General features: G+C 38.8%; 3 protein-coding genes, 1 long non-coding RNA gene and 1 pseudogene across 6 annotated transcripts; 3 read left to right on the top strand and 2 right to left on the bottom strand.

Annotated features, from left to right (window-relative positions):
- Positions 1 to 1577: 1577 nt before the first annotated feature.
- On the bottom strand, positions 1578 to 6587 carry LOC137745564 (kinesin-like protein KIN-13B; annotated as a pseudogene). The gene is made up of 11 exons (XR_015956228.1): positions 6360 to 6587; positions 6080 to 6254; positions 4389 to 4536; positions 4051 to 4130; positions 3888 to 3969; positions 3624 to 3786; positions 3252 to 3555; positions 2952 to 3170; positions 2369 to 2867; positions 2225 to 2290; positions 1578 to 2135 (listed from the first exon to the last, which is right to left on the bottom strand). The product of XR_015956228.1 is annotated as a kinesin-like protein KIN-13B (transcript).
- Positions 6588 to 7805: 1218 nt separating this feature from the next.
- Positions 7806 to 10745, top strand: LOC137723220 (uncharacterized). Of its 2 annotated transcripts, XM_068463075.2 has the most exons (6): positions 7806 to 8042; positions 8163 to 8232; positions 8328 to 8433; positions 8819 to 8917; positions 9164 to 9301; positions 9405 to 10745. In XM_068463075.2, the coding sequence occupies exons 1-6, from the start codon at positions 7916 to 7918 to the stop codon at positions 10563 to 10565; spliced, it is 1701 nt and encodes a 566-aa protein (XP_068319176.1). In that variant the 5' UTR covers positions 7806 to 7915; the 3' UTR covers positions 10566 to 10745. The 2 variants fall into 2 exon arrangements, with proteins under 2 accessions (XP_068319176.1, XP_068318820.1); XM_068462719.2 differs by having other exon boundaries at positions 7820 to 8232.
- Positions 10746 to 11099: 354 nt separating this feature from the next.
- On the top strand, positions 11100 to 11967 carry LOC137716958 (uncharacterized). The gene is made up of 2 exons (XM_068456296.2): positions 11100 to 11527; positions 11626 to 11967. Exons 1-2 carry the CDS (start codon positions 11306 to 11308, stop codon positions 11827 to 11829), a joined length of 426 nt encoding a protein of 141 aa, XP_068312397.1. The 5' UTR covers positions 11100 to 11305; the 3' UTR covers positions 11830 to 11967.
- A 59-nt stretch (positions 11968 to 12026) lies between these two features.
- On the bottom strand, positions 12027 to 15471 carry LOC137716952 (G-type lectin S-receptor-like serine/threonine-protein kinase CES101). Its single transcript, XM_068456292.2, has 7 exons — positions 14097 to 15471; positions 13749 to 13889; positions 13457 to 13659; positions 13178 to 13388; positions 12846 to 13083; positions 12590 to 12737; positions 12027 to 12498 (listed from the first exon to the last, which is right to left on the bottom strand). The coding sequence occupies exons 1-7, from the start codon at positions 15307 to 15309 to the stop codon at positions 12193 to 12195; spliced, it is 2460 nt and encodes an 819-aa protein (XP_068312393.1). The 5' UTR covers positions 15310 to 15471; the 3' UTR covers positions 12027 to 12192.
- A 1162-nt stretch (positions 15472 to 16633) lies between these two features.
- On the top strand, positions 16634 to 18927 carry LOC137710938 (uncharacterized). Its single transcript, XR_011065047.2, has 2 exons — positions 16634 to 18401; positions 18499 to 18927. It is a non-coding gene; the product is annotated as an uncharacterized LOC137710938 (long non-coding RNA).
- The last annotated feature ends 4558 nt before the right edge of the window (positions 18928 to 23485 follow it).

Here is a 23485-nt window from a genome sequence, read left to right as displayed (position 1 = left end):
GACGGGTAATAATTTTTACAATTTTTTAAGAAAACGAAACTGTGTATATGAATATATTGTAGGGTTGATTAATGCATATTTTTTAGGTAATGAAGTTTGATAAACAACTCCAAAACAACTTAAGGAATTCTTAAGAAGAAAAAAAAAAAAAAAAAAACCAGAAAACCAGAAAACCCCTAGAAAGCCCACCAATAATTTCATTTTCTTGTTTGTCCTCCAAGTCTGAAAATGATCGCTTTTGAAAAAAACAGTTTTATGGATGTGATTGATTCATGAATGAAAACAACCACCACCATAGAAATAATTTTATTAAACTATTTTCATATTATTTGACAACCAACGCACAAGTGATGGATTGCTTTAGTGCTGAACGTTCTTTTTCCAATCACTTAATCCCAAGTGATGGATTGCTTTGGTACAGGACGTTCTTCTTCCAGTCGCTTCATCCGGGTTTAAATTCTTCTACCTCTCTTTAGACAATCTCCAATGATTGAGCTAAAAACCAAATTTTTTAGCTCGAAAAATTTAGCTTTTAGCCCAAAAACAGTTTTTCTGCTCCAACTGTTTTAGCCTAAAATTTTAGCCCGGGATTATTAAAGAATGAACTTAGGCTATTTTTTATGTTAAATTAAATTAAAAAATATATATATGTAGACCATCGTAAATTAATTTTATAAACATTTTAATTTAAAAAAATTTAAACTTCAATAAATATTAGGTAGAGTCCACTCCGATTTCTGGGCTAAATTTTGAGGAGAATTTGGCATTGGTTTAGCATTTAGCATTTAGCCCAAAATTTCTCCTTGGGTTGGAGTGGGTTTGGAGGGAAATTCTGGAAAGTAATTTGACTTTTAGCCCACCATTAGAGTTGATCTTAGTAGTAAAGGAAAGGAAGTGTCACGAAAGTCTGAAAAAGAAGGAAAGGGAGGGAAAAGGGTACAAAAAGGATCAAAGATTTTGAGCAGAAAATAGATGATAGTGACTTCAGGTAAGACAAGATTTTATCACAAAGATTGCAATCTCTAGTCAAGCAAATGTAATGACTATGATGTCCTTTCAGTCTTAAGCCGACTTAGAAGAAGATGCGAGAGGCAATCTGAAAATATTTTAATTTGGAATCTCTTTCAAACGGCTCTAATTTCGCCAACCCAACTCTGCTACATGAAACATCGACCGATATACCATCTATAATGTTCTACAACACATAGGGATGGTAAAATTGGAAATGAGGCGGAGTGACGTTGAGTTTGCCCTCGCCATCTCCGCCCCCACAAAAATTTCCCATCCCCATCCATGCGCATAGGGATGGTGAATAAGTAACCATGTATACTTTCATCATCACCGTCGCCACCACAACTTACACTACTCACCACCCGCATTAACACATAGCTAACACCCACTGTGCACCGGTTGGGAAACAGATTCCCTAGAGGAGGAGGAGGTTGCGTTCCCTATACTCTTCAATTATCCAGTAGAAATGAAGTTATAAGTAAAATATATAGAGCAAATCAGAATAAGGGTTTTCATAATTTACTTTGATAAATTACACTGCCATAAATCTTTATCAAGCATGCATATTTACTTTGATAAATTGCACTGCCATAAATCTTTATAAAACATGCATATAATTGCATGTATCTCTCTCATTCCTCAATGATCACAATTTGAAACGATATGAATAACTGTTAAGACGAAAAAAAAGCAAGAACTAACCATTTACCCTAAACAAGCTGTTTTTGGTACATGGTTTTCATATATTTGTAGAAATTTTAGCAACTCAAACAAAAGCTTTATCGATAATCACACACTGCTCGAAGTGTTATGAAGAGCCAACAACGCTAGACATGCAGAACAAATAAATCAAGAAACAAGGGCCGAAAGCAAACCTCAAGCAAGCAGAGAAAGAATCATCATATCTTACTGCTATGATCAGTTCTCACTCCCAAATTGGATCAGTTACTTGAAGAAGAAGATACTAAAACGCTGTGATGATTCAGATGCCACAGGAATTTAGCCAACTGAGTCTGCAGTTGAAGAATTCCTGAAGCCTTCTGAGAAAGTATAGCATTCAATTTGCATATATAGTCGTCAATCGGGTTGCCTGGTTGATCAGCTTGAACCAGCAGATTCATCTCCTGCACCAGTAAACACGGTTAAGCCATGTCCAAACATATACAGCTTAAAATAGAACTGAGGTCAAAGTAGATTATAAAGTTATACTGACCTCCCAAACAATGTCTATCATATGCTGTTCTTGTCTTCGGTGAGCAGTTCCGAGGTCTTCCTCCTCCTCAAACCAAGCAAATGAGAGTATGATAACTGAATGGCTGATATGAAATATAGAACTGAAAATCTAGAATACCTTTACCTGTAAGACGGCATTAGGATCATCCTCCAAATGAAAGTTCATAACCTTAAAATCAGGCATATCTTTCCATTTCATCTGACTACCAATTTTTCTCTTTTTTTCGAGGGCTGACTGATGCTAGGTTTCTACGTTTTTAGTACTCCCCCTTGATGGTTTTTCTTGTTCATAGGTCTGCTCAGGGTAGTCAAAAGCATCTTTGCCTATGCCATTTCTACCTCCTATTGGAGCCTTGTAATAATTTGATACAGATGTTGCAAAATTCCTTCTGCGCTCCCGCTAGGCATACGATCCGCGTTAATATTTGGAGAGGGTTCTCTCTCAATCTGTTTGGACCAACCAGAGCTGCTCTGTTCGTTAGGGACAAAAGTAATGTCATCTTCAAAGGTTGTGTCATTTGGCAAAGACGAAAGACAAGGGCATTGTGGTTGAGTCTCGAAGGTTTGACAACGAAGAAAATTGATACCTTTTGAAGCCGCTCCCTTTTGATAAACTCTTCACCCTGGAAGCATAAAATTCATGATAAATGCAAAAGCAATCATAAAATCCACTTCCCCACTTCTTTTTTCTGTACTTAACTACGTACCTGTCAGCATATCTTAGCGTGTTGAGAGTCTGCTCACATGATCCTGAGCTTGGTGAAATGCATGATATCATAACGGCGCATGAATCACCGACAAATGAATCTCTAAGAACTTCTGTCAACTTACTCCCTCTGAAAGGAATGTGGCCTTGGTCACTGTCAAGAGCTCTGATGCCTTCTTTCAAAGCAAGGAAGCTTTTATTAATTTCAGCACCTTCCATTCTGCAAGAAGATAGTCAACATGAATCCGAAAGGAATAAGGTTATGCTAATTGCTCATAATTCCACACAACAAAATCCCCACCTTGTCTGTTTATAACTATCTGTAGTATCTGCACTGTGTGCACTTCCAGCAAGGTCTATGAAAGATAGCTTGCCTACAAGCCGGGCAGGGCATTGTTTCAGTTTTATAAGCTGGTCTCTTTACACAAAGCTGAAGTACAGAATGTGATCGGGAAGATTCCTCATCCGCACCAGTTGTACCGGTACTTCTGGTGGAATTTCCTTTCTCAATAAACTCCCTGACCATCTCAACATTTGAAACCCTGTACTCTTGCAGACCAACGATGCACACTTGCTGCTTACCATCCTCCCTCATGCAAAGCTTTCTGCAGAAGTGGACTTCTTTCAGGATAATGAGCCAGAAAATCTTTTCTTTCCTAAAGGCTGAAATAACTTACTTTCGGTCATTAGGAGATCAAAAAGTTTCCCTCCATATATCTTGAAGAAACTCACAAATAACTGAAAACCTTGGTTTCGGTATGTATCAAGCATTAATCTTAGAATATCTTGGGATGCTTTAAGGGGCAGGGGTTGCATAGTATAAGTCTTCCCGCTACCTGAACAGCGAATTTAAAACAAATGAGAAACGCAACATAAATTCTTAATTTCTTACAATATAATGAAGAAGCTAAGTTGTTATTAAGGGTATAATACTTACCGGTTTGCCCGTATGCAAAGCAAGTCGCTTTTGTTTGGTTGAAAATCAATGGAACTATTGGCTCCACCTTTTCAAAGTAAACCTAAAACAACAAAATGAAAGATATTGTAACATCAATTGATTGAAAGTGGCAAAGCGAAACCAGCTTCGGATAAACTCACACCTCATCATTTGAAACACCTTCGTTAAGCACAGCATAAAAAAAATTGTCTCTCAAGTCTCAACATATTCGGTTAAGTCAACCTGCAGAGAAAAGAGAAAACTTTCTGATAAATCACAAAGTAACCACATGTCATATAATGGTCTGCTAGTGGTGCAAAGCTAAACCAGTCATTTTATATAACCTAGAAATTCAGAAACTCTACATCACTTTCCAGTTCCTCTTCCTAAAGACAAGTTCAGTTACAATTATCCTTCTCGCACCTCGCATGCCTTCACTTCAAATGAAGGCATGTGGGAGGTGGCAAGCGCATTGACATATGACTCTTGACAATTGCTAACCTGAAGTTTGGTGTCATGAACTGTGAGTGCATTAGAATGTGGTTCAATTGCGATAATGTCTTCCTCTTTCTTCGCGAATTCCTTTTTATTTAGCGGTCTCTTGCATACCTGCAGAATCATTTTTCGAAAAACCAAGTTCTACCATTTGCTGCAAGGTAAAGAAAAAAGAGAAAACTTTTAAATCTACCAAATGAGACATACCACAACTTTGCTCTTAGCAACACCTAGTTTGTGCTAACTCCACAATTTAATCTCATGATCCGAACTATTCCTTTTTTCGAGTGAACTGTGAAGCCAAAAATAATCACAAGGCGACACGTGGATTTTTGGATATAAGAGGACAAAAATATCCTTGAGGTATATTGGGATTCCTACACGCGAGCAATGGGCAATCATCCATCAACTAAGTCAAAAGTGCCCAAAGAAGGTAACAAATTCAAAATTATTTCATCCTTACTCATTCCATATTCTCTACAAAGCAATCATTCCATAACCTTCCAAACATTCCATAAAAATTAGGTTAATTGGCTAATTAATGGATTTATTTCCTAATTAATCCATTAATCATCAATTAAATCACCCATTACACACCAAAAATAGCCCAAAGGGCCAACCACCTTTTCTCCGACCGGCCATGCTATATATGTTGAACCCCATTTTTCTCTAAAAAGTTAGATCCACACTCTTGCAAAACTTCAAAAACTCTCTAAATACTTTTCTCTCTGAATTCTAACTTTGGCATCGGAGGTTCTTCGGCCAAAGCCCTCCATTCATCGTGGGTCCGTGAGGCTCGTAACCTTGACTCTAAGGTGTTAATTGTTTTGTAGGTGTAATTTTGTCCAAGAAGAAGGAGCAGAAATTTACATCCGCATGAACCACTTGTTTATCTCGCAATCCAAACTATTCATTTTCTTTAGTACTCGTTTCGTGAGATTAAATTGTGGAGTGGACCAAATTATTTGTTAGCGCGGTATTAATTTGTATTCTAAATATTTGATAATTATTGAAGGAAAGCAGAGAAATGTAAGGGCTACCAAAAACAAAGCAAATTTTTCTCATCAGTAAAAAAAAAAACGAATGAAACGGAAATATGTATAAGGCATAGTTTGGTACTGAGGTGATTCTGAAAAAAGCTGGGAGCTATTCTTGTGTTTGGTAAACATTCAGCTTCAACTTTTTTTCACAGTTTTGGATGAAAAAAAGCAAAAAACAAGAAGCTGCAAAATCCAGCTTTGAAAAATTGGCTTTTTTCACATCTGTTTTACATAAAAATTTACCAAACACTATAATACTGCTTTTTTTTCAAAAGTACTTTTACAAAAAAGTTTACCAAACACTCTGCTGCTTCATTTCACAGCTCCTTATTCTCCCAGCACAACAGCAGAAGCAGCTGTGAAATAAAGCAGCAGACTGTTTGGTAAACTTTTTTGTAAAAGTACTTTTGAAAAAAAAAACAGTATTACATAGTTTGGTAAAATTTTATGTAAAACAGATGTGAAAAAAAACTGATTTTTCAAAGCTGGATTTTGCAGCTTCTTGTTTTTGGCTTTTTTCATCCAAAACTGTGAAAAAAAAACTGAAGCTGAGTGTTTAACAAACACAAAAATAGCTTCTAGCTTTTTTTTATAGCAATTTTTTTCGGAATCACCTACCAAACCAGGCCTAAACCAGCCCTAAGTAATTTGACAAACCTCAGGTAACAATCCAGGGCTGAGCTCACTAGGCGAAACTCGATCGTCGCCGTTCCTTCTCATGCCCGACGATCGCGACGCAATCGGCGGCAGAGTCGAAGACTCCGGTGGCGATCGTTCATTTGCCGTTTCTATGACTCTGCCTGCTCATTCTCGTCGCGTACAGCTCGAAGTCCTGCAAAATATTCAAAACAGAGAGCTTCGCATTATCAGGGACCCGGCATGAAATTTCGAGTTGACGAGGGGCGAGTTTGAAAAGATAATCAAATTAATAGAGGACCTGTGAGTGTGAGAGACAAGGGGACTGCAGCCACTTGGACGGCGAGTCCGTGAAGTGGTCCGAGTACTGGCGGTGGTGGTGGTGCATTGACGAACCAGATCTCGACGTCTGTCTCCCCACCGCATTTATCTTCGTCGACTCTAGGCCTGTAATTGTATCGACTCCAATGAACGGGCAGCTATCGAGAAGGGGCAGGGGGGAAGGAGGAAGAGGATGATGAGTGGCGGGGACACGTGGTCGGTTGCCTCGGGCGGGGTTTGGTTGTCTTCACGTCATTGATGCATGGTCCGATCCACTACATCGCGGGTCTATGCTTTATGGCCTCGTTTGACGGTCAGGATTAGCTTGATTCAATCCTTGGCTTGGCAGTAAAAGATAAATCAGGATTGCTTACTTGCATTTTGGATGAAATTTATTATGTTATGGTGTATTTTATGAATAATAAAAAGTTAAATTTTGATTATTGAATCGTTAACGTGAGAATTAAACTACAAAAAGCATCTTTAGAGTAGATTTCAAAATTGACACGTAGGCATACAACAGTAAAAAAAAATGGCAGCAAACTCTTTCTAACCGAGCCTTCAATTTCTTATGTGGCTCTGAGTCATTTGAAGCAAAACCTTTTGCTGTCAAATTTGACAGTAGATGTCAAATTCATTAAATTATTTTTTAATAGATTAATATAATATATAATAAATGTTGTTATGTTTTTGAAATATTTGATTGGTTGGCTTAATTATTGGACTCCACAAAAAGATAAAAAAGTTTATTAAATGACATTATTGTTTAACATATCGGGTGGAGCAAAATATTGTACAAAATGTCAAATTGCCACATAAGCTATCAACTATTATTTTGATGTTTAAAATTTGATATCTCCTTTGGAGATGCTCAAATAATCAATGTTATTCCTTCAATCAAACTCTAATTTTCAATCCAAAATCAATCCAATCCTAATCACCCAACATTATATGTTATAATACACCATGATCATAAATTGGTCTTTTATTTGAAATTTGGGGACATATAAAAGTGGACGCCTACATAAATGTTGTGCCATTATACTTATTCTATACAGGTCGCATTTCTCTTCAACGTGGAGCCATTTTCAAGTTCTAAAGTAAGGCAAAAATCTCACGATTCACTATCAAATTCACTATGTCAAATGTTTGTAGACTTATAATATCGTTTTTTTTATTTTATATTTCTGTGTAGCTTTTTTAGAAAGCTTGCTTAAATTATACTTACTTTGTAACCTGTTGATCTAATTTATTCCTCTCCCTTCCTTCTGCAAGTTCAAATTTCAAACACCAAATTCCAAAGCACATACCGGTGGTGGAATATTGTGTATAAATTAACTTTCTGTGAAAAAATGCTAGGTTCAAGTTGAGATGGCCGAGTCATAGCCGTCCATATATACATTTTCAAAAACGGAAATCTGAACGGTCCGGATCAAATATCTCCTCCCCAAATTTTCCCCTGCCCGCGCTTTCCCCCGTATCCCTCCATTTTCCATCGTACCCAAAATTCGCAGAGAAGCCAAAGCAACCGCAGCAATGGCTCAAGCCGCGCGGCTTAACCTCCGACTGCAGAAGGAGCTCAAGCTCCTCCTCACTGATCCTCCGCCGGGCGCCTCTTTCCCTCTCCTCGCTTCCTCCTCCTCCCTCACCACCATCGACGCCCGTAAAGCTTCCGAGTTCCTCCCCTTTTCGGATTTTTCTAACGCCGCGTTTGGTTTCCGAGGAAAAAAAAAGGGATTCAATAACGAAAACGTTTTTTTTTTTTTTTTTTTTTTTTTTACAGAGATCAAAGGTCCAGAAGGAACCGTGTACGCCGAAGGATTCTTCAACATTAAGATTCAGATACCCGAGAGGTCGGTTCAAAATTGCCAATTTTTTTTTTTTTGTTACAAAATTTGGGAATTTTATGAATTTTTTTTGGCGTCTTACAAAATTTTATGATTTTCAGGTACCCGTTTCAGCCTCCGAGTGTGACATTTGCGACGCCAATTTACCACCCGAATATCGACACCGGAGGCCGGATTTGCCTCGACATTCTCAATCTTCCTCCGAAGGTGAGTGAATACTTGAGTAACCCCAATGAAAATGTTCATGTATGCTGCTAATTGGGAAATTTTTAGCGGTCAATTTTTAGGTTGTCAAGTGAAAATTTCTGTCTTGTTCATCCATCAATTTATAATGAAGCTTAGGGGTTAGTTACGATACTCAATTAGCATAGTCCCGACAATGTTAGCAAGGAACACTTCAATGATTGAACTATAGAAACATACCGCTCGTTTATCAACTGTTAATGTCGGTGGAACAACGATCGGTTGCAATCACAGTTGGATGCAAAAGGGTTTTTTTTTTCTTTAACACAATGATTTAAGTGTTGTTAACTATGAAATGGAGATTTGAGAAGCTTATTTGCGAAACCATAATTAATATCGTTTTAAGCAGGGGGCATGGCAACCATCATTGAACATTTCAACTGTGCTTACAAGCATTGGGTTGTTATTGAGTGAACCCAATCCAGATGATGGCCTCATGTGTGAAGCGGTGAGTATCTAAAGTGATGATTATGTTATATGCTGTCAAGTGTATGTAGTCGGACTGTCAAATGCATCGGTAATGTGTTGATATCATTTACAACAAACCAAAACATGTTTTCGATACATTTCCAACAAGTCCTGCTATTATAATTTCTAGATGAACATATATGGTTGGGATCCCTGGGAGTTGGGACATTGGGGGGTACCAACATTATTGCTCAACTCGTTTCTTCTTGGTTTTTTGCATGTGCAGAGTAGGGAATTCAAGTACAACAGGCAAGCTTTCGACCAGAAAGCTCGATCTATGACTCAGAAATATGCCCAGGTGTCTGCTTCTGGGAGTGTTTGTGACTCTCAATCTCAACCTCAAAGCAGCGCAAATCCACTCACGGTATTATCAATTTATCTTAAGACTTATTTGGTTGAAAAGTTTACTGTTTGGATAGGATCCATTAGAACCGTAACCTTTTTCTGGTTTGTTTTTCCCTCCTCAGGTGCTGCTGGAGGTTAAAGCTTCAATCCATGAGTCAAAACATGAAGCAGAGTCTGCTGTGAGTAGTCATAAGAAGGTAATTGGGGGTAGCAGGAAGCTGTCACTGGAGTCTTCAGGCCAAACCCAGAAAAGGAATGTTTGCGGGAAAGGAAATGAAGTGCCAAAAGTGCAACTCTTTGCCTCTGATTTCGGAAACAAGATGGAAGTCAAAGGAACAGAAAAGTTGCTGGAACATAAGTGCAGTCAGAGTCAGGAGAAGATATGTGGGAGCAGACAAAAATTGTCACTAGAAGCCCTCAGCCAACCTGAGAAGAAAAGTGATGGTATGGAGAATGTGGTGCCAACAAATCACCGTTCATCACTTAAACTGCAAAACCTTCCCGTGCCATCTTCAGGATCGGTCGTGCTGCAATCAGGAAACAGTTACAAGCAAGGACTTCATCAGGGTCAAGATGGTAAATTGATAGATGACAGCACAGTCGTGAGATCAAAGAGGCTGCGTCTATCTGAAAACAAGCAGTCATTGGCTTCTTTAAACACATCCCAAATATTTGATGAAACCAACGATAAAAAGTTCATTACCCCTCAACTGCTGCCCTCAGTGTCCCATTCTGATGCGTTGTCTGAGCCTTTGTCAGCGGCACCAGCTCTTGACAGCATCTACTCACAACCACATAAAGATTTGATTGATGGAATGGGAAATGGCTCCGTTGGAATAAGTTGCAAGAAGCTTTGCTTAGCTGGCAAGAAGCTTTCGTTGGGATCCAGAGGCTCATCAGAGGCACATGGAAAGGCTAACAAGGAGAATGGGGCGCCAAAGGTGACTGAGAATCATACAAAATGTGAGATGGCTCATTTGCAAGAGAACAACAATAATAACATTCTTCTGCAGCCCCGGAGTCTCTCTTCATATCCATCCAAGGCCCTTCCTAAGCAACAGAATTTGAAGCGGGATGAGAAGCAACAATCTGATGAAGATTACAATAGTGGGATTGCTGCAGGGATTAATAAGCAAGAAGAAGGGAAAAAATTGGCAATGTGTGAGGCTGAGGCAGTGATTGTGCTGGATAGTGAAAGTAGTGATGAGGAAAGGAGTAGACCTGCGATGACTATATCAGTGCTAGCAAGAAAGCGCATGGGAAAGTGGAGAGTAAGAACTTGACAGTCTTTGGACTCCAAATCAATCAAGCCGTATGATTGTCCTTACCAAATTTTGTGCTCTTACTTGCTACTCAGAATGCTAATTGTTCCAATTCACCTGAAAACAGCTGGACATTTTACCCACAAACTCGGCAAAAGTTCCCTTGTTTGTAGACAAAAACATCTTTTCGTTTTTAGTAAATTTTGTGTCATTGATAAAAATTCATACGAAAAAGGAAAAAAAAACTTATCTTTTCCAGGGCACACAAGCGGTCATTGAGAGAGAGAATTAGATAGCACCTCGATTAATTGAGGGCGTAGGCCACAGTCGTAATTAAAGCAAAGCGCTTTGTAGTTAAAAGTGATTAAGAATGTTTATCTTTGAAGGAAACAGCATGTGAGCAAATTTCTGTTCCGCAACTCGGCTTGTATCAAAAGAAAAACCAACCCTAATGGGCCAATAGGTTGTTGGGCCTTTCATTTAAAACTATTGGGCTGTGGAATTTGTTCTAGTCGGGCTAAGGATAATAAATTGATCAAAAAGGGTGAGAAAATCAATGGTTGTTACGGAGAAATAAAAGAGAGGCAGAGGAAGAGGTAGCGGCTGAGAGCGTGTGGGTAAGGCGGTTGCGCCGCGGCCTGGCCTGTCCTAGACTACTGAAATTACTGCTATAGCCTTGGAGCCGTCTGCAACTTGAAAAACCGGAAGTCCAATCGCAAAAACCCAAGGAAGAAGAAGCAGCTGAAAACAGAAGAGAAGTGATGGCTATGGCGACGAGCTGCCTCTCAACACTGAGTTGCGTATCTCCTAGTTGCAGTTGGTCGAATTGGAGACGAAAGCACTCTTCTTTATCCCTAGTAAGCTCGTCGTCTCCGTCCTCCGCGTTGTCGTTCGAGTCTCGTCAGCATCGGAGGAGTCACGTGGTGTGTATGGCGCCGGATGAGGAGAAGCTCACCCGCCGCAACCCTCTCGATTTCCCGATTGTAAGCGTGCTCCTCCGCCTCCTCTCGATTTCTGCCGTGTTTTTGGGTTTGGAACTTGGTTGCTAATTAGTTTTTGGTTTTGCGGAATTGTGTTGCAGGAGTGGGAGAGACCGAAGCCGGGGCGGAGGCCTGACATTTTTCCGCAGTTCAGTCCTATGAAGACGCCTCTGCCGCCTCCTATGCCGTATGACCCGCCGGAAGAAGACGAAGACGAGGAGGAGAAGAAGGAGGAAGAAGAAGAGGAGCAAGAGCAGGAGGAGGAATCTCCTGAGAAGATTGACCCAGATAAGAACAATATTTAATCTATGCGTCTCTGCATTCAATTTTACGGTCTTTATGTTTGTAGTGTTGCCTGTAGGTTTAAGTTTAAGTGCTTTCCCACCCCACTGTATGAGTTAAACGGATTATGCTTAATCTTAATCGAGTTGTTTGATATCGAATTTTGATTGTTTTTCGATGAAATGTGTACCCTTTAGTTTACTCCAAAGCTCACATAAAGTTTCACGAATTTATATATATTCATTAAGAAATAAAGAAATAGCCTTTTGTGGCAAGAATGTATCCGAAAACTTCCTAAACTCGACGGGATTTCCCCCGCGCAATACATTTGTAAAATTCATATTTGAATGATGAATACTATCTAATGGAACGTGAAGTTAGTGTTGTTATCTAGGTTCCATTACAGTTATAGATACACAATTTGAAGAACCCATATCCGACCTTATTGCAGCTTGGGATGATCCGTATTCACTTCTTGAGACATAGAATGCGGGCTGTTTTGGATCTGGTAAAAACATGACATCACTTGTGAGCATGGATATTACTTCCGACATAGTAGGTCTATCCACTGCATGTTCTTGCACACATAGCAGACCAACATGAACATATTTCGAAATTTCGTCTTTTGGACATGAGTCCATTGATGGGTCCCTTATCTCTAGACAGTCACCTTGTTGCCATAAACCCCAGGCCTGCAGTCAATTAAATTTTGATGCACCATGTGAGTGTTTCTGCTCTAATTGAAATTGAATGCTAATTTCGATCTATCTTTATAACACTTACAAGTTCAATAAGGCTGAGATTAGTAGATGAAACGAAAACAGTGTTCTTTCTGCCACTCACGATCTCCAGCAGTAAAACTCCAAAGCTGTATACATCAGACTTCTCAGAGAAAATGCCATTCATGGCATACTCTGGAGACATATAGCCACTGCATAAAATCATCATACAAAATTAGGAAACCGTTCATATTTCATATAAGAAAGTACATAAATTTTAGGTGACATTACTATGAAATATTTATGCTTTCTAAACTTACTATGTTCCTACAACTCTATTCGTATTTGCTCTGGACTCATTCTGTGTGAAGATTCTGGCCATTCCAAAATCTGATATCTTAGGTTTCATGCTTTCGTCTAGTAAAATGTTGCTAGCTTTCAGATCTCTGTGTATGACTCTAACTCTAGAGTACTTATGAAGATAAAGAAGTCCTTGTGCAATCCCTTCAATGATGTTGATGCGCCTCTGCCAATCTAAGAGATACACTCTAGTGGAATCTGCAGTTAATGTGAAATTCATAGGATGCTTAGTAGGGTTACAGATTTCGGGGAAGATGGGAGTCTTTGAATTTGAAAGGAATTATGGACAAACCAAAGAGGAAGGCATCCAAGCTTGTATTTGTCAAGTATTCATAGATCAGAATCTTCTCTTCTCCTTGAATGCAACAACCCAAAAGCCGAACAAGATTACTATGTTGAAGTTCAGCTATGAGTGTTATCTCATTCATGAATTCTTCTAGTCCTTGTCCTGAATGTCTTGCGAGTCTCTTTACTGCTACCTGTTGCCCGTCTGGTAATACACCCTACAAAAATTTCAAATGTCAGATATCAACTTCCCAGATAGCCATTAGTTGATAAATTTAGATTTTACCTTGTAAACCGGTCCAAAACCACCCTCTCCTAGCCTTCTGGCAAATGAGAAGTCATCTGTTGCAGCCACTAATTCAGGAAAAGTGAACATCTTAAATTCCTGCCGCCGGCTTTTGCCGAATTTGAGTTTGAATATGTCACCCATTCCGCTGATTTGAGATCCCAAGTCAAGTAACCCTTGCTCTTGGATTGTTTCCGCATTGTCTGCAAGCCAGTGATTGCAATAGTTTATAAGGTACTTGTACTTGCAATTCATAAATTAACAGCCACAAAATCCTACAGTTTCTTCTCACCAGTTTGTTGCACGTGTTGAGACTTTCTTTTCCTTGTATAGAGGAAGTACCCCAAAGGTAGCACTGCCGCTGCAAGTATAATCCCCACGATACACCATATCCACCATTTGCTCTTTTTACTTCCTTCGGTAGGTGTTCCATCTGTACCGAACCACCAAATTAGCATTAATTACTTGAAGTGGTTGAGAGCTATAGCCAATACATAGATACGAAAGACATTATTGTTACGAGGTTCATGTCTGTGTCCCGAATAGCATGAACTAAAGGATGGAAGAATGACAAGATGCATAGGTGGATTAGATAAACTCAGTATTAGTCATGCTAAACCAGTAATTAGGGTATACATACCCCTGCTATTATTTGCTTTGGTAACGAGGTAATTAACTCCAAAGTAATTATTCTTGACAAAATGTGCTCCTTCTCTCATATACAGACATCCAGACCCATTGGGATGGAAAGGTCCGTAGCCGATACAGGCGCAATCCCTCCAGCAAATTGCGTGACAGTCGCTAAGATCCAAGTTAGGGTTACTATCATTATATGTCAACTGAGCATCAATTAAGTAGCCTTTTATCGGTAGGAATAGCTCGGAACCATTCCTGCATTCAGAGGTCGTCTGCTTTATGCACACTGCATCCGGATAATCTGGGTTGAACGTACATGGACCTGTAGCTGTGGTGTCCCATGTTGTACCGTCTGAGGCTAAAATCGACTGCAAGAGTTGGCCCCAAGTATTGAGTTCCCATCTCGAAAGAGTAGAGTTGTCTTTGACAGAATAAGTGAAGTACTTCTCCTCTGCATTTGAAACAAAAGTGAACTCGAACAAATCAGCCCTGCTTGTCAGTTGAGGGGCCATCTGAAAACTTCCACTTTCCCAGATCCCACTGGTCCAGTATACAACGTCTCGCCGCCAGATGATTAACCGGTTGGTGCGATTGGGATCCACACCAAGCCGGAATGCACCTGGCGTAGGCACCTGACCGCTGAACCATGAAGAAACTGTTCGATTACGCCCAGTCCTAAAGTCCAAGCCTAACTTCATTCCAGGTAACAATGTGTTTGATGGATAATCAAAACTTTCCCACAAAATCTTTCCGGGAGTTCCATCCGATGCTACTTCCCTTAACATAAAGTTTCCGGTATCCATCATATAGCCAGTCACATTACCGGAAACTGTCCGATTGTGATCCCACAGAATAATCTCCCCTCCACCATGTTTGATCTTCATTTTCCCATCACTATCCAACATAAACACTCCAGACGAATCTACGACCGGAGTTTCAGGGTTTGCCACCCACACCGCATCGGGGTGATTTGGTAGTTTGCTGTACCATATTCCCAAGAACCGATTGCTCGTAGGCCCCAGGTCACTCGAAGCACCGGGACTGAAGAACCCCAGCTTGAAGTAACCGTGCGGAGAAACGAGATGATCGGCGTCCTGGTCCCGTAGCTGGTCGCCTTGCTTGAGCGTGTACACCACTACTTCCGCATAACAAGAGAGAAGATACCGCAGGAAGAAACACGAGAAAAGCAGAAGCCTCCTGCTTCCCTGTGCAGCCATCGCCTACTACAATATTCTGTTTCTCTCTACGATTTTTTTGCAGATCAGCTTTTGTAACTTGAATGGCCTGCAAATTGAATCTCTGACTTTTCCTAATTTGTCCAATCTTTTGAACTTAGCTGTACAAGTTTGATATGTGGGCATACTTGTGTCCGGCAATTCGTTGAAAATTTGAAAGGATTTTATTGACTTGTTCTTCAATTTCATTTTTAATTAGAATAAATTATTAAAATTATTAGCCAGTCATGATCGCAGCTGAAGGTTCTCAAAGTCATGAACTAGGCCCTACCCATTACTCGTTTTAAATTCATACTATTAATTAATTAATTGATTGTTTTTGAATTTATTCTTGACTGCTGGAAAATCTAAAGATCTCCAATGAAGGTGGTGTCATTTTATATTTCAAATTCGCGTTCATAGGCAAGCTTTATAGGTCAAATGGCCTATTTCTTCTCGCTTGAGCACACGTGTGGACGACATGTTTATAATTTTAAGATATAATATCAATATTTATAAACGAAACACAATTGTGAATAGGGTTGTGATTTTCACATTCTTAACTACTTTTCCCACACCTTTTCATATTTTTTAATACTTAATTTGTATCCTACTATTTAATCTTCCATATATACCTCTCCTCTATTTAATCTTTCATTAATTACCATCAAAAAGTAGGAAAATGTATATATGGAAGATTAAATAATAGGTTACTAATTAAGTATTAAAAAATAAGAAGAAATGTGAGAAAAAGTAGTTAAGGGTGTGTGAAAATCACAACCCTTATGAATTCATTGGTGGAAGATTCTAAGATACGGCCAAAGCTAATACACTAGCACAATAAAAGAGCTAACAACAAGTAGTACAAGCCAAAGCGCAGTTTATTTTGACATATTTCATTTCCCGTTGACTTTTTTAAACTATTACGCGGATAACACTAATTTTTTTATTTTTTATTTTTACATATGATATTATCTACATTAAAAGATTGAAGTGTGGTCTAGACTTCAAAATTAGCTAATAATAGTGTGATTCAAATTCGTCTTTGGCGAGAATCGAATCTAAGACTTCTCACTTACAAGTGAAGAGAAATATCACTAGATCGTAGTACTAAGTGGCAATTAAGATAATAAGAAGGAGAAATCAAACATACGACCAAGAATGTAAGGATAATGCACTAGCATTTTGTGACTGAGAGCATTTTTTATGGCACGGGTATACTGTCACATTGGCGTTCCGTGCTAATGATATAAGAACACGTGGAGAGAAACTAACACATATTTTTATGTTATTGGTACAAAATATCACTGTAACCCGTGCCATACAAGTCCTTGTCTCAGTGGCATACGAGGGTGGAATATATAGGAAAGAAGCCTGCAATCGTTTACGCTTCGTGTTTAGGATTCATATTTTAGTAAAGTAAAATGTTGCTAGCTTGAAATCTCTGTGTATGATTCCAACTGTAGAATACTTGTGAAGATAGAGAATTCATTGTGCAATCCCTTCGATGATGTTCATGCGTTATTGGCAATCTAAACGCTTCCCTTTAGTCGAATCTGCAGTTTATTGAAACTCATACATAGCATGCTTAGCAAATTACAGATGCAGGGGAAGATGGAACAAGGGAGTCTTTGGATTTGAAAGGAGTTGTGGACAAACCGAAAAGGAAGGCCATCCAAGCTTGTATTCGTCAGGAACTCATAGAGCAGAATCTTCTCTTCTCCTTGAATGCAACAACCAAGAATCCGAACAAGATTGCTGTGTTGAAGTTCAGCTATTAAGTGTAATCTCGTTTGTGAATTCTTCTAGTCCCTGTCCCGAATTTCTTGCAAGTCTCTTAACTGCTATCTGTTGGCCATCGGCTAACACACCCTACATCGTTATTAAATGCAGGTACCAATGTGCAGTGGCAAAAATGTGTGTGTTGGATGATCAAAACAGTCCCATAAAACGCTTCCTAATGCTCCACTGGAAGCAATTTCTTGTAACACAAGATTTCCGGTACCTAGAAAAGTAGCAGTCACACAACCTCAAACTGTTTGATTGGTATCTAATACGGGTATCTGCCCTCCACCATACACAATCTTCAATTTTCCACCACTCTCCGAAGTAAAAACACCTTGAATCACTGGGCGGAGTTTTCGAATTAGCCACCCACGCTGCATCTGGATGACTTATTGGAAGCTTTGAGTCCCACGTAACGATCGCTGGTATCGCCAGAAGCGCTTGAAGTACCAGGACTCAAGAAGCTTAACTTAAAGAAACTGCCATTTTCCGAAGCAAGACGATCCTGATTTTGATCTACTATCTGCTGACCTTGCTTGAGTAGTACAAGATAACTAGGGTTTGTGCATGACAATAAGAAAAAACAGATTGCACGCAGTACATGCATGAGAAAATGCTCAGAATTAGGACAATATTGCATCTCATGTTTTGTGTACGAAATCTTGGTTTTTTCAGGATAATATTGACCAGTGCTACTAACTTGGTGTGACAAAAAATTGTTGACATTTGGGGACTGCTGACTTATGGTTTATTTGTTGACTTGTTCATTTCTTTAAAAACCCTACGTTTTGCTAGTTGCTACTTATTTATTGGTAGATTAAATGGATGGCAATTGAAAACTCTACATCCTATTATGTGTTATTGGTTTGAAATGTAAACATGGCATTTTAAATATTTAATTCATTAAGGTTTAGTGTGTGATTGGTTTAAAATGTAAACATGGCATTTTAGGTACGACACATGGTACTCAGGATCGCAGACCGGTGGCCCAAGAAAACTACTCATATTTGTTTGAATTCTCAATACTAAAGAGACACAGAAAGAGTTGGGTTTTGCCTTTTCGGCCAATAGTGAAAACTTTTACTTGAATAATGGACTCCACCTATCCTTCCTGGTGGTTTGAGCACTACGTACCTAATTTTTTTCACGTCAGTTTTTTTTTTTTCCAGACGGGTAGGTTTGAATGTTTGCTGAAAGATTGACAGATAATCTTACAAATAAATCACCCCAAATCAAAAAACCCCACATTCTCTTCCAAATCCAGTTCAGAATTTCATCTCCAATTTCCTTCTCCCTCACCGAAATCCATGGTATGTACGATCAAATTTATTTTTTTATGTGCAATCTATTGTTCAATTTATTTACTTTTTGTGACATTTTTTTGCGGTTGCATTTTTGGTGGTGCAGTCTCTTACACCATTGATGTTTAGGACACTGCTGAGGCTGCTAACATCCTTAATCGGAGATCCTGCTGCCTCAGTTTCGACTTTGCTCTATTACAGCGAGTTGCTTCCGCAGAACATCATCCTCCAAAGATTGGTTCGGCACGAACTGCTCGATGGAGAAAATTACCTGTTCCATTTCCTCATCAACTTTTTGAGATGTTTTTGGTAGGAACTAACAAATTATCATTCTATACTCTAATTCAAGCTAAACTATGAGGCGGAGATTCAAACTTGGATGCAGATGGACGCACAATACCAAGCAAGTTGCTTTTTTTTTTTTTGTTTTTTGCATTTTGGTAAACCATTATTTATTGGTGACCGACTGGCGAGCGTTCGAGTTGTAATATGTGAGTTCAGATCATAGAATGAGATATGTTTCACAGTTCTTTGAGCCGATTGCAACTCCATTTAAATCCAAGGTTTGTTATTCGCGTGTGTATACAGGATGTGAAAATAGGCATGTGCACCAGAGAAAAAATTACTCCTGGGCCAACACAGATTAATGTGTTGTTAGATTTTGGGCCGCTGGCCCATTTTGGAAAAGGGTATTTTAGGTTATATCCCTCGTCCATGAATCACTTTTCTAGTTTTCTTTAGCAGGCATTTTCTAGAATCCTTCTTACTTGCACAAAATTGCACGTAGCATAATAGCAGTAAGTAGTAACACCATTTGAAGACGATTAACGTATGGAACACCAAGACTTAGAAATACTAATATTATGAATCATTTAATGAAGCATGTGATTTCATTAAGTCGTTTAGCATCATTTTAAGGAAAAAAAATTTAGAAGGGACACTCCGACCGTGTTATCCGTATAATATTTCTTATAAAACACATGGAATTTTTTATTTAAATCTTATTCGACCCCACGTTTGTTTCCCTTTCATGAGAGCTACCCTAGTAGATTAGCTATACCGAAGATTCACTCCACTTTAAGAGTCCACTACATTGTCTGATTGTAATTAGTTATGCTAAAAGTCTCTAATCAGCGTGCTTAAGAGACTTTCCCGCCATTTTGTTATGTTTTTCATGTTGTGTTCTCCTGTTGCATTTTCCCTTTCCCCTCAATCTTGTTCTAGTTAGTTCTCCACAATCTTTTGGCAACCCTCTTTATGGGTCATCTCCAATTCAATATGTAGCCACTTTTCATCGTGATTCATTGCGATCTATTGAGTTGGTGTATCGAAGTCCAATGTTCTCAGGTGTTATCAACGCCACCACCTTCTCTCTCCCTCTGCCTATGGCAGCGTTGCATGTGGACTTCCACATGCTTCATGGCTGGTTTTTTCCAGTTTGTGGTTGCGATTGATGAACTGTTTTCAGCTGGTGGGGGCGATCAAAGTGGGGATGCTTTGTCAGGAGCGTGGAATCGAGTTGTACAGGATTTGCTGGTGTGGAAACCAGGGATGAAGCCAGAGATATGCATGGATGGGGCATCTTTAAACAACAAAATCACAAATTAAAAAGCACAAAAATATACTAAACAAAACACTTATATATTAGTCCATATTGTTTTTCATATAACATATCACAATATCCATCGATGCGTTTTTATGTTTTGAAAACGATGCATGACAACCTCATTACCAATACCATCAAACATCTCTCTCTACAAAAATAACCATGTTATCATTTATCCATTAGTCTCTCATACAATTTCACAATCGATCTTCATAAATTTTATGACCGAAAATGCTCTTTCAACAATAAAAATAACATATGAAAGAATTAATACTAATGCTACAAACAATTGAAAGAGTACATTTTTTTTTTCCACACAAATCCGCCCCCTCTGGGCCTAAGGTGGCTCCGCCCATGGCGGAAACGGCTGCAACACGGTTCTAGTTTGCTGTTTGTTGTTTACTGTGTGTTGGACTTTTGCTACAGGGGCTTTAGTTTCTCTAGGGTTTTCCTGTTTGTTGTTTTTGTGTATTTGGGCTGCAAACTATCTTTGGGCCCTTTTTTGTTTTATGGTCAATTTTGTGCATACTTTGTATTTGAACCATTGTGTTTGTAAAGTTTGTTGTTGGTAATAAATAATACCCTTTGACCAAAAAAACAAAATTGGAAATGGTTGGCATCTATGCCTTGCTTCTGCATGAATGTTAGATAGCTGAAGGGGTTGGTGGTAATACGATAGTCATTTCCCTTTTAATTAGTGGAAGTAACATGTGGATTGCTTAATTTATCCCCAAACACACAACTAAAAAGTGGATTAATTTAATTAATCATGTGACTAATTGGATGGCTTTGGTCGATTCCGTAAGCGGTGGGGCGGTGATGCAAAGCCGTAAAGCCTAATCCATCCACGTAGGTTTCTAACTTTCTATGAATGGGGCATGCAGAGCAGCGGAAGCTTGCAGACGTGGAATGTGACAGTGCTGTGTGCTTTCTGACTCTGCAGATGGATCTGTTCGAGTTAACTGAAAACTTTATTTTGTTTCGAAATATCTTATATTGTATAACTTTGTGTAGTTGTCCTGGAAGGTGTAAGTAGCAGCACTCCCTGGCACAAATTGAAGCCCTCGCTGTTCGAACTGGGCTTGAGTTGGCGACTGAAAGGGGATATCAAAATGTTAATTTAGAGAGTGATGCACTTCAGATCATTTCTGCATTAGGCGTACCTTCGATGGATTTGTTTTTCATTGGACCAATCATTGAGGATGCGATATTCCTGATGCGTTTGATCGCTGAAGTTTTTGTTTTCCATATTGATCGCCAAGCAAATTTAGTTGCCCATAGACTCGCTAGGTTCTCCCTCCACTCGGGGGTGTGAATACTTGGTTTGATGAACCTGCAATTATCATTTGTGATACACTTGAGGAGGACCTCTCTTTGTCATGTAATTCTTAATTTGTCAACTTTGGAAATGAAATGAAATATTGCCTTTTTCCTCAAAATAAAAAAAACAATAAAAAAATTTGTAGTTAAATTTTAAAGGTAAATTACACAGAACTACCTCAACTATTGGGTCATTAACAGTTCCATACCTCGTCTTTAAAAAGTTTCAATGTCATACCGTATCTTCAAATTTGTTGCAATGTCATACATTCCGTCAGTTGTCTGTCAATTATTCTGTTAAATGTTGACGTGGCTTGTGACGTGACACACTTTCTATTAAAAAAATTAAAATACAATTACTTAAATATTTTTATAAAAAAATATTTTTGCAGCAGAGTTATTTTCTTCTCGCTCTAAAAAAACCTCATTATCTCCCTCTCTCTCCTCACCCACGCAACCGACAATTCAATCTTCCTTTCCGGATTCAATCTCAATCGGCTCCAGGGCTTCCGATTCAGATTTGGAAACCAAATTAAAAAATTTAATTTAATTTAACAAAAAGAATTGAATTCGATTAGGGTTTCAAATCTATCAAGGCGATTTGAGATTTCTAGGAAATTTCCCCAATTATTTGCGATGACTAACTATGGAGAGTGAGATTTACAAACGAACAACGAGATCGATCGCGTTGGGGATCAATCGAACGGTGGGGAATTAGAGAACTCGTCGCCTTTGAACGGTGTGGGGAGATCCGACGCTGAACCAGCGTCGAGGAGTGAGATTGGGCTCGAGGAGCGGTTGACGGGGGTACTTGTTAACGAAGAAGATGGAGATCTGTTGCTCCAGCAGAACATTAGGGAGGACCGCGTTTTGCACTGGCTAGAAGCGCTTGTTATGCAGGTTATGGGCGCGTGTCGCACCGACGAGAGGTTGAAGCCGCTGTTGAAGATGAATGCCTCGAATAAGGTCTGGGTTTGGTTTCAAGGAAGACAGAGAGAGAAAGGGGGAGAGGTGTGGGGAGGTTAGTGAAGCAGGAGGAGGAGGAGGTGGAGGGGGAGGGATGAGGAGATTGAGGAAGAGAGGGCGCGAGGGAGGGGGGGGGGGGTTGTTTCTGGAGTGAAGGGAGGAAGGGTGCAGGGGGGAGACAGGTGGGAGGGAAGAAGGTGGGCGGATCCCACCTTCTTTTTATAAAAATATTAAAATAATTGTATTTTAATTTTTTAAATATCTAATTAATTTTTTAATAGAAAGCGGGTTTCGCCTCAAGCCACGTCAGCATTTAACAGAATAATTGACAGACAACTGACAGAAGGTATGACATTGCAACAAATTCGAAGATACGGTATGACATTGAAACTTTTTAAAGACGAGGTATGAAACCGTTAATGACCCAATAGTTGAGATAGTTATATATAATTTACCCAAATTTTAATTATCACCTTCTTGATTAAGTATTCAATGAACAAAAATATTAAAATAAAGAATATTGCGGAGACTACTAGAAAATCTCAAAATAATTGACATATTCTATCCATTATATTTTGAATAAGAGTAATGCTTGGTAAACAATATTTCTAGACTAAATTTGTAAAACATGTGATGTGTCATCAATAAAAAATAAAAACGTTAATCAACAATTCAATCATCAACAAACACGTCATATGATTTAACAAATTTTGTCTAAATATTTAATCTCCTTAACATTACTCTTTGAATAAAATATAATATCTTTGTTGAAGAAAGGAGACATGGAGTTATTCGATCAATGTAATATTTGAATATGAGTGACACAAATCAATTTCGTCAAACTTCTATTAGTAGATGATGTGATAAATATATGAGACCCACAATTCTAATTAAATATTATCATGTGAAATTTTTTAAAATCAAATAAAAATTAATTAAAAGCATTAAAATTAAGTTAAAAAATAAAGAGTAAACTTTCGATTTTCCCCTGAATTATCACCTAACTTTTGATTTCCCCCTTAACTTTTTAATTGGAAAATTAAGGACTTAAACTAATTTTTTTGGCCGATTTGCCCCTGCTGTTAATTTTTCGTTCATTCCATCTAAATTTCTGTTAAATAGAAGCATATGCACAACATGTGTGGGTAGTTGGTCGCTTCATCATTTAAAATAATAGAAAACCTTGGATTTCTAAAATACA

Source organism: Pyrus communis, chromosome 15 (assembly GCF_041283825.1).
Source record: "Pyrus communis isolate YQ-2024b chromosome 15, ASM4128382v1, whole genome shotgun sequence".
NCBI lineage: Eukaryota > Viridiplantae > Streptophyta > Magnoliopsida > Rosales > Rosaceae > Pyrus > Pyrus communis.
The sequence above is the reverse complement of the archived record's forward strand: the minus strand, read 5'-3'. Positions and strand labels throughout refer to the sequence as shown.